This window comes from Notechis scutatus, chromosome 2, assembly GCF_049901735.1.
Source record: "Notechis scutatus isolate UNSWTSFEM ecotype Mainland chromosome 2, rNotScu1.2, whole genome shotgun sequence".
NCBI classification, from domain to species: domain Eukaryota; kingdom Metazoa; phylum Chordata; class Lepidosauria; order Squamata; family Elapidae; genus Notechis; species Notechis scutatus.
In genome coordinates, this window is record NC_142010.1 from 69,949,872 (window position 1) to 69,966,547 (window position 16,676).

A 16,676-nucleotide genomic window follows, 5' to 3' on the forward strand; every position below is an offset into this window, starting at 1 on the left:
ACTTACTGCGGGTAGGGACAGAAGCGGTTAGCCAGCTCTTGGGATCAACCCAAAAGGAGACAGAATAAGTCACGGTAGAGGTGTAGCAAAGGATCAGTAGACTAACAATGGCTGCCCTGAGCTGCCTACCTCCCATTCCTTGCAGAAGCAGCTCAGGAGATTGTAACATGCATTAAGTCTATTGGCCATCCCAGCTCATCAATCTGACTTCATTTAAAAAAAAGCAAACCCTTCACTTTAGCTCCATCTCTCAAAGACGGCATCTGTGTCCTAAGCAGCAAATCTTACTTGCTAGTCAGTGGGAAAGGATACTCTCTGCTGGCCCTGCACTTCTTATCCAATTACAGCCTTCGCACACACCCCACCGCCTCTCCCGTCACACTATGAAAAACTAATTCTCCCAGAAGCCAAGATGCCCCCCCCACTCTTTCCAGGAAGCGACAAGGATTATTTTATTTGATCATTCGAACCTTAAGTGCCTTCTGAATAGTTTGCTAAACAATTTGATTTTCATTGTGCAAGGATAGTGACATGAGCTCGGATTTTATTGGATCTTATATATTATTGTTTTGGGACCACCTGGAGTCCGGTGATAGGAGGAACAGTATTGAAATATTAGAATAAATAAAGCAACGATTTTCATCCCTCATCACGCTTCCCGTACTATCCATGACCGGAAGTGCAAATGCTTTGCAACATTAATATGTAGTGCCTCTCTGGAGAGGAGAAACTGAGCAAGTAGGTTAAAAAAAAAAAACATGCTGTGACATCATGATATAAACTCCTCCCCTTGTACATTTGGTGAATATAATGCTGTATTGTGATGTCAAACACTTAAGTTTGTCATTCTGGGGTCACTCTGGTTAGGAATGGAGGCCTATGCCTGTACGCATTCCAAATTTCAAAATGCACCTACATATCAAATTCTATGGAATAACTGGATTCAGTCATATTCCGTGTGAGTCTGACTTTCAAAACCTGTTCATATGCTAAATGGAATGGTGTCCTTCTCTTTGTGTTAGATGGCACCCCCCCTTTTTAAGTTAGATTATATAAGGTGCTTAAGGTGCTTGCCTATATGTAAAAAAACAACCACCACCCAGCCTTGTCTTTTGCTGCCACAATCGTTCTCTGCCTAGATTCTCCCGGTGTCAGAAGTCGCCATGGTCTCTGGACATGCCATGTGTTTTAAACATCAAAGTGCACTTTCTCACTTCCCAATGCAAAGACCACCCAAGTGTTGACAATAAACCTCCCCCCCAAAACCCGCATGGCCACGTAGGGTTATGTCCCTCTCGAACCGCCACGGTTGCATTTTTGCCTCCTCTTTGCAGAGCAGGAGACCTCGAAAGCGCCCTACCTGTTCTGTTGAAGGGTGAGGGTGTTTCGGAGCTGGCCGAAGCCACTCGTTCTTGCTGCCGGAAGAACTCCCGAGGGTTCTCAGGCCGCTGAGCAATAATGGCAGCTGCCTCCTACCAGGAAGGGAGGGGGAGGGGGAGAGAGAGACAAGGGTCAAGCACGGCACAGCCCTTACTTTTTTCTTCGTCTCCCCGCTGCCTTAAATACAGACTGAACTCTCTGCCCTCATCCTTTCCATGCAGCCGCCAGGTCAAGAGTGACAAAAGGAGACACACGTGCCACGCATATGCAATGGGCCCCCCCATGCCCCTCCAGCAGGAACAATGGCACAGAGTGACATCAAGAGCAACAGCACAACGGAACTGGCTTCCAGCGAGATGAATACAAAGCAAAGAACACGCACGCGCACGCACACACGTTGATTCCCCCAAGATAAAACTCAGGCCCAACCCTGCTGCTTAAGCACAGACTCCACTCATCGACGCACAAAACTCCAACTAGATCACGGCCATCAAAACTGAATCCTACCTTTCCCTGCTGAACCTTTGCACACAATGCCACAACCTCATGCAGCAGTACCCTAGCAGGGCGCAATGGGAGTCTTTTGCCTAGACAATGCATGCTGTGCCCCGGGGCCGCACTCACCTCCACCTCCGACTCAGACTTTTTGGGCTGCTGCCTGTCTTCATCGTCCTCCTGCTCCCCCTAGGGAGAGAGGTCAGCGTCAGCCCCAGGGCACCTCAAGCACACCAAAAAGCCCTACTTATGCCCTGACCTAGCGTTAAGCTGGAGCAAGGGAGAGCCCTTGGGGAAAAAACGCCCTCTCCCTGGCTGCAGAATCAGTCCCCAAAGTCCCCAGCCAGCCTTTGGCGATCCATTCTTCCTCCTGCCAAGATCCTGTGTGGGGAGCCGGCTGCACAACTGGGCAACTTCCACCCAGCTCCTGAAGCTTCACTTACAAAGATGGATTGCTCCTTCAATCGCTGCTTGGCCTCTTCTGCTTCCAGGCTCTGCTGCTTTCGCCTAGTGGTAAAAGAAAGATGGACGTTTGCGACACGGACTCAAGAACCCTAGGCAGAGGTGACAGGCTGTTTGAGTTTCCTAACATTAAATCTGATGTCCACAATTCAGTATTCACATCCATCCAGAGACCACGGAGAGCATTTCATGCTCTGGGATATTTTTTGTTTTTGTTTAAATCAAACCTGTTACTGTGTCTTCGTTCAGTGTTCATTAAGAGGTCCAAATGTTTTCATTTGTCTTATATCTTTCATTGCTGAAAGTGGAAGTCCATTCTAAAACTGGCTTTGCATCTCTGTTTTCTGGCAATAACCCCTTTGCAGCTGAGGGAGGAGGCACAAATGTAATAATTTATTTGGCAGCAAGAATTAAAGGGGACAATGGCGATCATAATGATGTCATCACCAAAGTGGATGGAGAAATTTCCAGCCCATTTCCCCCCCCCAAAAAAAAATTGTGGAAACTCTGAGGGTAGTTGGTTTATAAAAATGTTTAAGTTCCTGCCAGAATTCAGCAGAAAATTATACAGACTCTTACTCAGAGCTTAGAAATTATAAACATCCTTTCACCTGTGGATTGCTCACATCCATTTTACCTTGAAGGGTCCAAAGTGAAAAAAAATTGCTGCCATTATTATATTCTATTATATTCTAGGTTTAGTTCTGGACAAATTGTTTTGCAAAAACATCATATTTCAATTCTCAACCTACCTTAATACCTTCCTTTAAAATTGTTGTTTATCTTAATGTTGTTTCTGTGTACAGTATTACATTTTATAACTCAGGCTATTACTTTGTTTTTTGAAAAGCATGTTTCATGTTTATTGTTTGATTTTGTATCCTGATGACGGCTTGAAAGTTAGCCAGTCTTCACTATTTCCTACAAATGATGACGTATTATTCTTTTAATTTAATTCTTCCTAAGCCTTCAGATATAGCAATAGTATTTAGACTTATATACCTCTCCATAGTGATTTATGCTCTCTAAGCAGTTTACAGAGCCAGCATATTGCCCCCCAACAAGCTGGGTCCTTATTTTACCGACCTCAGAAGGATGGAAGGCTGAGTCAATCTTGAACTGGTCAGGATTGAACTGCTGGCAGTGGGCAGAATTAGCCTGCAATATTGCATTCTAACCACTGCGCCACCGCGGCTCTTAGATATATTTATCTGTAATAAGCTACAGATGGTCCTTGAGTTACGATCACAATTGGGACCAGAATATCTGTTGCTAAGCAAGGTATTTTTAAGGGACTTGTGCTCGATTTTACAACTTTTGCCACAGTTGTTAGGCAAATGATTGTAGTCATTAAGTGAATCATACAGCTGTTAAGCAAATCTGGCTTCCCTCGCTGATTTTGCTTGTGCTCGATTTTACAACTTTTGCCACAGTTGTTAGGCAAATCATTGTACTCATTAAGTGAATCATACAGCTGTTAAGCAAATCTGGCTTCCCTCACTGATTTTGCTTGTTGGAAGCCAGCTGCAAAGGTCACAGATGACCATCACAAATATGTGTAAATATGTGACCAATGAAGTGACCATGGAAATGCAGGTGCAACTGTCCTAGGTGTGAAGAAAGCAAGTCATTTTTCAGTGCTGTTCTAACATCAGATGGTTAAACAATGGTTCTAAGTCAAGTATCTCTATGAAGGTCATCCTCTGGAATACATCTGGGTTGCAGTCAAACTACCTCCATTAAAATTCCTTGACTTTCATCCATGTAATCATAAACTTATTTGCTGCTGGTACTTTAAGTTTTAACTGACCATAAGCACAGCTACTTTGAAGTAAGACCTACAGAGCTGAAGTTTGCAGGTTTTTTTGGCATTGAGTGATTAGAAATGCCATTTTTGCAAGTAGATAAGAACCTCTAAAGCAGGGGTCTCCAACCTTGGCAACTTTAAGACTTGTGGACTTCAACTCCCAGAGTTGAGCTTGCGCTGAGCTCTGGGAGTTGAAGTCCACAAGTCTTAAAGTTGCCAAGGTTGGAGACCTGCTCTAAAGAGAGGCAAAAAATGGTCTCTTTTAATTCTGGGAAGTTATGGAATGTGTATAATTTCTTAGGTAACTATATTCAAAACCACAAACCCCTATAGGGTTTTTTGGTAGACGGTTCCTGTTGTCTGCCTCCCACTGCAAAAATTAAGCAGAAGGTGCAAAAGTGATCTCTTTTTAACATTCCTTCTCTCTCATTTGTTGACAGAGAGGCTACCTTAAACATAGGAATCAACGGCAAACAGAAGCACTGCATGAATCATCTTTGTAAATAATGACTGCTAGCATAATAAAAAAAGACACTTCTCATATAAAGAATAAGCCAAATGATAGAACCTCTCCCCTAACTCAAATTAGCTCAGCCAGCTTGATAAACATTCAGATATAATTTTGTAAAGTCATACCTTATTTAGGTATCTTAATTAGAACAATGTTTCACAATCACCGCGTCCCGTGGTGGTACAGTGGTTAGAATGTAGTATTGCAAGCTAATTCTGCTGAGTGCCAGGGGTTCAATTCTCACCAGGCTCAAGGTCAATTCAACCTTCCATCCTTCTGAGGTCGGTAAAATGAGAGCCCAGATTGTTGGGGGCAATAGGCTGATTCTGTAAACCACTTAGAGAGGGCCGCAAAGCACTGTGAAGTGGCATTGCTAGCTTAACAACTTTTTAAAAATGTGGATTTCAACTTCCAGAATTTCCCAGCCACAATTCTTTGCAAGAATTGGTCCACCCATCTTAAAGTTGTCAAGGGTGAGAAACACTGCTCAAGAAGAAAACTGGAAATATTTCTTGAGATCACTAGCCTCTTCATTGATCAGTTATCTAACAACCTATGCAAGTTGAGTCTAATAGCTCATCCCTGTTGGGAAGGTATGTTTTCTGCTGGCAGGGTTTAGCAATGAGTTCTATATAAGTAGTCCTCATTTAGTGACCACATTTGGAACTGGCAACTCTGTTGTTAAGTGAAGTGGTCACTAAGTAAAACCATGACTATGCTTACAATCTTACTACAGCTTTACTTTGCTTTGCAGATCTGTGGAGATCATAAATGTGAGGATTGGTTGCAAAGTTACTTTATTGCTATCTTAACCGTGAACAGGTTCCATCCAAGGCAGTCACTAAATGAGAACTTCCTGTTATGCTTTTGTATCCATTCTTTCTCTTCAGCAATTCCCCCCCCCCCCCTGCAAAAGATAGGGTTTTGATAATCTTCCAAAACAGCTGTAACGTGTCCATATGGGGGTAGGTTTTGAGCTGAATGGAATCTCTTGAGGTTTTGCTAACTGGAGTCAATTAACCGCAGATTGTTCTTGCAACAAACCATATTCTTCCAACTGGCCCATTTAAGCATATGAAAGGAATAGGCCCACAGATAGCTCGTAACAAGTGGAAAAGTTTTTTCTTCAATCAACCTGATTGCTAGGGTAACCCTGCAGAGCTACCACAAACTACTGTATAAGTAGCATTTTATCTGTCTCTGTGGCGGTCTGCCTCTCTATATTTAAGCCTGCCCCAATCCTAATGGACCTTGAGCAGGGAATGGCAAAACAAAAACAATTATATAAACATACAAGGCAATTAAAAACCAGTACAGGCACCCACGTCAACCCAGGTCCGAAATCAGTTGGAATAATATTACTTTGTGAATGAACTATAAGAAGAGTTGGGGCCACATGTAGTTTCAGGGTGAGAGCATTCTGTGACATCTTGTCTCCCACTGAGGATGTCACTCACAGATCAATAGAGGAGGGGGTCCCTCAGCAGACCCTCTAAAGACAATGGGACTGCCGGACAATTTTGATTCTAGTGGGGAAATTCCCTGATGCACCTTAGAGCTGCTCAATCAATCAAGCCACCAGTTAGGCTTTTGGGCTTCCCATTTAAAAATAAAGAGTCAGATTATGCTTGAGTGCAGATTTCTGTAAGTGCTCACTGCAGGGCAAAATCGGGGGGGGGGAAGGAGCTACTGTTTCTAGTTGTCATATGTTTCCAAGAGACCAAAGAGTGCCGTAAAGCACAGTCAGAAAAATTATGTGTGGACTGAGGAGGCTAACATCCCCCCTTTCTAAAACCAATTGGGAGGCCTACAGGCAGTCACCGTAAACCCACAGTCTAATCAAGGCAGTCTAATCAACCCACAGGCATGCTGGGAGAATAAATTCCTTGAAATGTTTTTTTATTATTATTATAATATAAATAAAACAAGTTATAGCTTACTCGACAATTAAATACACACACGGCAAAAGGCTAATCAGTTAGAAAATGAAGCAAGTTTTTGTAAGCTATTCAAACCCCCTTTTTGATGGGCAGCAGCACTTGAACCTGGGTCTTTCCGTTGCCAGAACCTAGCCTGTACCCTTGAATGGCCTTTTCCCAGGACATGTAGAATCATGTAAGCTGCAGCAGGCTCATTAAAATTAGGGCGATGTAGGCAGAACATTGAGACACAACTTGGACACACCGAGGACAAGCCAAACAGAAGGAAAAGCAACTGGGCAAGCAATGAGACAAGACAATTTTTACTTCTAAATATGAAAACGTGTCAAAGAAACATCCTTGTATTTCTACATCACATCAATGACGCCTCCCAAAGAGAGGTAGAGCTATAACTTCACCCTAGGAGACCAGCAATCTCTTCTCAAAGAAAATCAGTCGGACCATGAAAAACATGACATAACCACGATTGGCAAAAATAATAACAACAGGAGTATATAAAATTCTAAACCTAACATGTCAAAGAATAAAGGACAATATTACAGCTGCTCATAAATGCCACCGTCTGTAGGAGGAAGCAGCTTTTATCCCAGTTGGAGAATGCAATAGATTTGGCTATTTATTGCTTCTCCCACTCACTATTACTACTTATCAGCACCCCCGCCCTCCTCCTTCTAGTCCCTCCCTTGCCTATGCTCCTCGATCTGCTCTTCACGCTCCCGGTAGCGCTTCTCACGCTCCTCTTGCTCCTGCCTCTCCTGCTCCATGCGCTCTTGCTCAAAACGCAGCCGCTCATCCAGGGCTTTCTTACGCTCTTCTTCTTTGCGTAGCTCTTCCTCTTTCTGCAAAGTAGGAAACAGGGAAGGTCAATGCCAACTCTACTCATAACAGGCCTCCCATCACACGGTAGAGGTGATCAAAGGACGCCAGGATTGACCGTGTGTTTTGTGCAGGTCGATGAGCATATTGGCACCCACACATATGTGTGCCTCAGCCTGACCTATGTAGAACAGGGGTGTCAAACACAAGGCCCGTGGGCCGAATGCGGGCCATGATGTGGTCGGATCCGGCCTACAGGGCCGTCGTGGAATAAGAGGCTGGCCCACATGGCTTTGGCCTAGTCTACCCAATGTGAAGAGGAAACATCAGGCTAGTGTGGCTTCGGCCAAGGCAAACAGGAAACATGCCAGCAGTTTGGGGAGTGGCTTCAAGCAGCCACACCCATCCAGTCAGCCACACCCACCCAGCCCTCCCCACCGAGGTCAATCACAGCCCTGATGTGGCCCTCAATGAAATTGAATTTGACACCCCTGAGGTAGAAGGATGACCTACCTTAGCCTGCTCCCAGAACTGCTCCCGGTTGAGGCGTTTCATCTCCACAGCTGCATCCGTCTTCTGATAGACCGTGCCCTACAATTGAGAAATCGGTCAGATAAGGCTCATTGGAACATATGTGTTTGTATTCTAGGTTTGCTATCCCCCTTAAAAAGCAACCACCTGTTCTTACTAGAGTGCATGTCAGCCGAATGGAATGACTTCTTTCCTTGTGCATGATCATAACTGCATGGGAATAACTGCCTAGACATTTCTCCAAATATATAACTTCCTCTGAAGGAACATATAACAACAGATAAACCCCAAGAACTGTTGTTCTTCTGTATTGTCACTCTTAAAAATGAAGTGCTTTGTCCTTGAGACCCTGAAATAAGTTGGGGTCCTGTTGCTTCTGTTCCTATCCCAAAAGCAAAACAAGACTAATATGAGATTGGCTGAGTGAAGAGTGTAGAAGAAGCATTACCACAGGTTGGGCATTCTCATTCTCACGCAGGCGAAGGCGGTGCAGCACTGGGCTGGCAATACGTGCCAAGCCATTGGAGAGTCTCTGGCCAATAGCTCCCGGGTCTATGTCTTCCACACTGCTAGCGTTGACAATTACATCCACACCCTGTCAGAGGAGGCATTAAAATCACACAAAAGTATTCAGGATCAGTGTTTTTTTTTCATGGCCACCCCAGAGTCACCATGTGGAACTGGGCCCACTTTCGAACAGTTTGTTATCATCACATTTTAGGGAAAGACCATATTTACATTATTATTTATTACTTATCCTTCTTAGTCTTATTATTACTACTTATGTATTGAGATATCTGCTGGGGAGTGCGTGATAGACTAGGATTGAAGCAAGCTGTGATTGGGACTTTACCTAAATAATTCATTCTTTAATTTCCCTCTTTTTTTTCCTGTAGAGTTGTAATTGCAGGAATGTTCCTATCTCGGATGGCAAACCTCAGATAAAGAATGTTTCCAAGCAAATACAACTCAGGCAAACAAAGTCACTAATCTAAAGGAGGATTAGAGAGAGGAAGTAAACATATGTTAGACTTTAACTAGAGATAATTAATTGTGTTAATTACTATTATGCTAAACAGTAACCAAAGTTAAGCAGTAACCAAAGTTAACCAATGTTGGAGGATAACTAAAAATGTGTATAAATGCAGGACTAGACTCCAATAAAGATCATCATGATTCAGTTGATCATGATCAAACACCTCGACTGCCTCGTCATTACAACATTTTCCTTCCTGGCATCCTTATTTTTCTTGCATTCTGCTTGTATCACTTTTTTTTCTCTGCAACCAACAACCTGCCTCATAAGAGACAGTGGAAAAGACATTTTTTAAAGGCTGAAATTAAGATACAAGTTACATGTATTTCTAGAGCAATAGGATGCCCTGCACTATCCTTTATAGGGTAAATATGCTTTCATGGAGCCCAAATATCATCACACTGTACATAAACAGCTGTTATCTCCACATTTTGGATACAACAGAAGTTTAATTATTGATTTATTCTATTTACATCCCATCTTTTCTCTCTAAGAGCTCAGAGCAGCTTATAGGAGATTATCTCCTAATTTTATTCTCACAGCAACAATGCGGCGAGATAGGCTGAGAGAGAGAGAGAGAGAGTGACCAGACCAATAGTATCCATATGGTTCTCCCCAGTCCAGCTCTTGACCATTAGCCTACTCTGCCTTTCATTTCCACCTGCATGTTCCATTCACATAATTTCTCACTTACCTGGAAGAACTCTGCAATTTTGGCCACGTGGCTAGCACAGGCACACTTGCGGGCATCAGCTACATCCTCTCCAACCTGCCAAGAATGAAAGGGAAGAACGATAGGAAAGATTAAAGCTGACAAAGGTCATTCAGTGCACTGAAAATAGCAGGCATGTTCCTCAAGCACACACAGGGTCTCCAGAATAATTAACAGAAACAAAGATGGCACCAGACCAGAAGAAAACCAGGAGAGTGCCTTAGGTTTCAGAAATGAAAGGTATTCCAGGCATACATTTGGGCCAGCAACAAGAGATGTGATACTTTAGACAAAAGCCATATCATTCTGTTAGCAATGTAGAAAAGCAATGCTCCTCTATCTTAAATTCCATGGATGCCAGGGTGTTCCCTTCATTTGATGTCATCCTATTGCCCTGATCTTTAGTAAATATAATTTCCATTAAACAGGAAGCAAAGCAAAGCATCATACATAACATTTCTAAGGATATTTCCAGGTCACAAAGAGACCCAAAGGTGCTTTTTCAAAAGGCAACTGGACTTTGTTTTTCCTTAAAGACCTTTCGCTTCTCATTAAAAAGCTTCTTCGGTTCTAACAGAAGCTTCTTGGATGAGAAGCGAAACATCTTCAAAGAAAAACCAGAAAGTCCAGTTGCCTTTTGAAAAAAGCACCTTTGGGACAACCATGACCTGGATGACCAAGAATCTTCCATAGACAAACTCTAGAGACATTCTTAGGGGGGGGGGAGGAATGTAAAAAATGGATGGCTGCAATCTAAAGCATTGTGTGAAATGTTTGCACACCCAGGGAAAAAGGATAAACAGAGAAGTGAGAGGAATAAGGACGAACAATCTCACCAGTTCTGACTGCCCCCCTCCCATGACCATCATGAGAGCCATTTTGTGTGAGTCTCCCACTTTGAAGTTCCAGATGTGCCTACTAGCACAAATAGGAGGTGGGTCGCCATGGGGACTCTCGTAGCAACAACATCTGGAAAAAGGAAGCTGGAACTCACAGAGTCAACATAGCTTCTATTGCTTTGTATTGAATCCTCTCATAGTGGAGAAGTGGACAAGCCCTTCCTAGGGGATGTTGTTCACCCCCTTTTCACTTTCTAAATTAAGATAACGATTTGCAGCTCAGTAACAGCTCTTAATCTCAAAGCAAGGCATTTACAGGAGGGTCTGCTGCTCAGCAGTATCCAACCATGTGATATCCAGGAAAATGCCATCACCCCCCAGGCAGCCAAACAGGCATGGTTGCACTTCACAAATACACTCAGCTGTTTCTTTGCCATTTCAATTACAGCAAAACACCAAAGGATATCCTTTAAGTATATTCCTCAAACAGTTTTCTCCAGACTGGCATCCTCAAATATATTCCATATAACTCCCATCATTTCCAAGCAGCATAGCTATAGCTATTTTGGGCTGGTGGTAATTATTGTTATAATCCAACACATCTGGAGGGTAATAATCTGGGGGAAGTAATCCTTGAGAGTGTGGACACAGCAGCAGGAAATTGGTGTACAGAATTCCTAGGCCTCTCCTGAATAACTGGAAAACAGCACTGCCTTCTTTTTAATTGCCAACTATATTCCTACTGAGAATTCACTTACTTTAAAAAATCTGCAAGCTATTTTCTCCCTAAAGAATGTTGTATTTAAACATTTCCATTAGCAGAGGTCTGAGTTAAATGCTGAAAATGTGGTTTAAAAACTAGGGAGTGATGAAGGGAGGAAAGACAGTATTGTAATGTGAGAATGGGCAATTTCTGGAGGGTGAGGCAGGCAGTATAAACTTATGCTGTTTATTACCACAATAATTCCATTAGAGGGCAATACTGTACAATCTACTGTGGTCAATGGAAGCCAACAATATGTCTGCTCAAAGTACTGGCTTTTCCTTCAGTGTATTCCTCAGAGCCATCTTGGGCGTTTTCTTGAATAGGAGAAAGCACAGATGTTCTTACAAAGAGATCACCTTGTGTTGAAAAACAGGCATGTATGACTGGTCCAAAAGTTGGGAGAGACACCAACCTTCATCAGGAGGATCAATTTCACGATATTAGAGGGCCACTTTGTACCTACATTCTACTTAAATCTTAAGCCCAGAGGACTCCTGTGGTATAAGAACAGGAAGAGGGGGGGTGGGGAAGGAAAAATGTAATAATCACTTGGAAGTTCTCCTGTCCAATTCTTGAAAGATAGCTAAGTCTACTCAGGACCAAACCGCACAGTATGTTTAGCTTTAAATGATTGTGTCCTTGTCCAATTTTTTTTTTTTTTTACCATGAGGGAAACATGTAACTGCTTGATTCAGATCATGTTTGAGTAGGGGTTAGGAAGGGGCCTCTTTCTCTCAGCCGCTTGGAAGAATGTATGTGCACACACAATTCTACCCAAACCAGATATGTTAATGTGTTTACAAATCATTTTAAACAAAGATGGTGAGAGCAAGGAACAGGCCACTCAGCCTTACCTATCAATCCAGATAGGACTACTTGAGTGTTCTATCAAACAAGGGAGGGAGGAGGGAGAAGGAAGAGTATCTGGTTGGTATATATTTTAAATACAGCATAATTTGTCCTCCTAAGGTAGTGAATTTTACATCATGAATATAAATGAAACATCAGGAAACGAGAATGAGCTATTCCCCAGAGAGGGGTTGTTTTTTTTAGGGCTTACCCAATTAACCAGGACATATTTAGGCAGGGTGGCCTGTGGATCTTTGACACTGCAGAATCCGTACATCACCTTCTGGTTCTCAAAATGGCTAGACAGCTCTTGCAGGCCACCAGCTGGGGAGAGAAAGCAACACACTCATGGGACAAAGCAACAGTCAAAACCTTCTGCTTTTCAGCTTATGATAGATACACTTTATCAAATGAAATATGTTTTTTCTCAGCCATCTGGGGAGATCCTTGTCACAAGTCAGGAGCAACTCACTCCCAAATTCAGCCCCCTATCCATGCAACTACGCTCTATGGAAGGGAGGAGCAGATCCCTTTGTGGAGACAAAAGCCACTCGGATTAAAGATAAAGTAGCATTTGATGCCAATACTCACTTCCTGAGGCTGCCAGTTTCAGATTATCAGAGTCTTCTTCATAGGTATACAAAGCCCTGGAATAAAAAATAATAATAATGCAAACACATTGGAACAGGGAAGCACACTATAGAAGCCTGACCATTCCTGCTCTCCCAAACCTGCACAAAGGAAAGCCACTGTCACTACTAAGAATAAGACAATGTGATGGCTTATATTGCAATAGCTTTGTACGTGTTGATTATTTGTTCTCCTGCTACAGTCCCCAAAACTGTGCATGGCTTTAAAACACTTTATCTTAACTCCTTGCAAGAGAGATTTCTGTAGACAGGAGTGAATCTCACCCTTCACAAGGACTAAGTACATTTGGGATCCTTTTGCTTTTTAAAAAGTGAAAGCTGTGGTTCATCAAGTTGAGTTGTGTGATGCTGAATTAATTTGCATGCTCTCTGCACAGAACTTGTGACATACCGGCAGTGAAGAAAGACTTATTTAAAAAAATATTGCTTTCACTTTCCAAACAGCTGAAGTTTTTTACCATAGAATTATTAATAGTTTTCATGAATTAGTATCTGTTTCATTGAAGTCCGAAACATAGTCTGAGTTTTAGGTTTATGGAGAGGAGATTGTAAAAAATGAAATCGGGAAAAATGAAATCAGGAGGCACAAGTATTCGTGCAATCGTATTAAGAGGAGTCATGTACAAACAATACCTATCTGGAAAATATAAATATAAGAAGAAGAAGAAATGGATTGAGGGAGAGATGGTGTGAAGAACTAGGCAAGTTACTGTAGGAGAAGGAGGGACAAAAGTTTGGTGTGCTGGTCCCCACTTCTAGCCCAAACACCTCAATCCAAAATCTAAGAAGTAAAACTGCTAGTGATCTTGGCCTTGAGTTACTAATGATAGATGCCAGACCTACTTGTAATTAAATCATGTTCATCCACACTTTGATACCGGATATCCAAGTGGATCTGGCATGCATTATCAAAGCCTTGTGGGGGAAGAGTACTGATGTCATCCTGAAATTCCCCTAAATACTCTAATTTTGAGTATTTCAGCAACCAGCTCCAGGACTGGGTGGGGTTGTATTGATTATGAGAGACATCTTGTCTGTGGCCAAGGTTTCAGTTCTTGGGAAACAGGGCATGGGTGCCTACGTGTATGGGCAACATATAGGTTGGGGGTCCTGTTAAATGTTCCGACTGCTGTGCTGCTGAATAGGATGCTTTTTAAAACCTATTATAAAACTAGTTTGGAAATTACCACATCTTGAGAAGAGCTTCAAAGAAGGCTCAGAAGTTCCAGGACAACCATAGACATGTCCCACATAAATCAGTTCATACACATACAGGTATACCTGGGTTGTTTTCTCAGAGTAGTTAATGAGGTGGTGGGCATTCAATTGAAGTTTTTTTTTATCATAATTAGATCAACTATCTGGTCCAGATAAGATTCATGATTGCCCAGGACCTCTGCAAGATCTGTCTCAGCAGCCTAATGGATTCAGGTGGATTCCAGTGGGCATTTGGGAATCTTCTTAGTGATCTTAAGAGTACCCCATAGACTTTTGGATTCAGGAGGCAACTTTAACACTTAATATGCTCCCAAGTGGCCCCTTCCCATTTAGCCAATTCTAGGGAGCTCTTTGGAAAGTCTAGGAGATGAAGCAGCACTAACTATGCCTGGAATGCTAATGGAGGAAAATGAAATGTGAATCTGACTGCGTAGGGGCATGAGCTTATGTTCAAGCCTACACAATAGCAGTAAGAGCAAGGAAGCATCAATCCTGTGTTGCTAATCTTACTTTAGGCGAATGTCAATTCTTGCTAGGGGAAAGATGAGCAGGAAGAGTTGCCACCTGGTTTCTATGTCTTGTTAGTCCAACATTTTGCTAATAAAAGTCACATTCATTGCAGTCTGGATTTTCCATGGACAAAAGGATGAAATGGTGGCTGGGATAATGTCTTGTAATGTTATCGAGGACTCCTTTCAGCCAATGGATTCCAATGAAGTGGACAGGGTGCTTTCTAACCCTGCCGTCGGGTGAGATTTGATCCCTGCTTCTCTTAGCTCCTTCAGTTTGCTTAGTTTTATGTGTGGTGTGGGATGCACACTAACTGGGACCAAGAAATAATCAGTCTCTAAGTCCCTCTAAGCTAAGCCATCTTGAGGGAGGCAGTGGTACACTGCCTTTTCAAGAGGCTTCCTTCAGCCCAGCTCTTTCAGACAACTATTGCCTGGTCTTCAACCTTCCCTTTTTGAGGAAAGTTATAGAGAAGATGGTGAGGTATCAGTTAACAAACACCTTAGAGGAAGCAGATTATTTAAATGGCTTTTAGTCTACATCTCCACCTCTCCAGCTGTATACCTCAACTTCTGACTGGAGGTTCAGGAACCAAACAGCCTGAAGTTAAATCCTAGGAAAACTGAGCAACTGTTTAGTCAGAAGAGCTTTCCAACAGCTTCAGGTATAACTCTGAAAGGGTTGTTCTAAACTCACAGTCTACTAGATGGATAGGTAGAAGGCATGATCGGGACTTCTTCAGTTTTGTGCCAGTTATACCCTACATGGAGTGGGAAGTCTTAGTAACAGCTCTTATTACCACAACTGGACTGCTGGATGGGGCTGCCTTTAAAAAGAAATTTTGTTTGTTGCAAAATGCAATGGTGTACTTGCTGGCAAACAAGTATCACCATAGAACATGCTACAGGGCTGCACCTCATTAACACAGGGGCCTGTAACTGGCTTGGTCAATTTGTTTCTAATTACAGAGATTGTTTTAGTTTATAAAGCCCTACATTGCTTGCTGCTTGGGTTTTCTAAAGGAGCACTTCCACCCACCAGATATATTTTCCCTGGCCAACTCTGGCCATTTTTATTGCAATCCCCATTTTGGAATTCTCCTCTCTTCCCCTCAAGGCCAAAATAACACTTACACTGGTGGATAGCTGGAAGTTAGCAAAGACAATATTTCCCAAGAACATTCAGGAAATGATGGCTTGGTATGATCTTATTGTCTATATTGCTCAGGTGCTGTTGATTGTATGCAATATTGTTTTATTTAGGTCAAATTTCAAGAGCCCATGCATATTGCAATGGTATAGAAATTAAATAAGCAGGAAAGTTTTCATTTTCAGAAGATAGAACTGGGCTTCTGGGTGAATTGTTACTTGATTCTGGTTTTTTGAATACCTCCCCGAAGTATTTGTGTTCCTGGACATCACCTTAACAATAGAATCATTGGGGAGGTTGAAGTATTTCATTTGTTTTTTTAACAGTGCCCTTTTAAAATAGTGTCACTTCAAATCTCAGATTTTTATGTTGAATTTTACTTCTCCTTAGTAAGAAACTAGAGGTATCAAGATATTAAGGCAAAGAATGAATCTAGGCCCTCCTAAAAAAACTGAATACCAAACATCATTGAGTCTACACAATGTAATTCCCCAGGAGATCTCAAAATAACTCAGATGTGAAATCACTTGTCTTCTAAAAGAGTTGAAAGCACCTCCCACACTAATGTTGCAAAAAATTAATACAACCCAGCACCATCCACAGGCTCTCATTGCCTCAGCCAAGTTGATCAAAGCAACACTGCATTGTGTCTATGGAGATTCTCAGTATTCTGGGTCCTGGTTGTCCCAGAGGGACTTTTCCCCACACAGGATTTCCAGAAAAATTGAAGACTACAGGCACCATTTGCGCTTCAGTTTGAGACGGAGACATCCCAGACTCATTCCCATCATCCTGTGCCTGTGCTCAACAGTGAAGCGACACAGGGAGGAAAACATCCTGCAGAAAGCACAGCTCCGACTTCTCAATGAAAGAAAACCAGAAAGTCCATAAGCACCTTTGGGACATTGCAGCATTGTGACACAAGTCCTGCCCTTAAGTTCATGGGATGTCTGTGGAAAAGTGTGTGTGTGTGTGTGTGTGTGTGTGTGTGTGTGTGTGTGTCTT

The 16,676-nt window shown here is 42.5% G+C and overlaps 1 protein-coding gene across 1 annotated transcript in view; it reads right to left on the reverse strand.

Moving 5' to 3' along the window:
• The window catches only part of DBN1 (drebrin 1), a 50,067-nt gene that overhangs the window by 6,060 nt on the left and 27,331 nt on the right, over window positions 1-16,676 (reverse strand). The window contains 9 exon segments of the mRNA XM_087955070.1: window positions 1,361-1,472; window positions 2,005-2,064; window positions 2,319-2,382; window positions 7,283-7,434; window positions 7,925-8,002; window positions 8,391-8,537; window positions 9,673-9,747; window positions 12,356-12,468; window positions 12,736-12,791. Of these exon segments, the coding sequence (XP_087811196.1) occupies window positions 1,361-1,472; window positions 2,005-2,064; window positions 2,319-2,382; window positions 7,283-7,434; window positions 7,925-8,002; window positions 8,391-8,537; window positions 9,673-9,747; window positions 12,356-12,468; window positions 12,736-12,791 (857 nt within the window).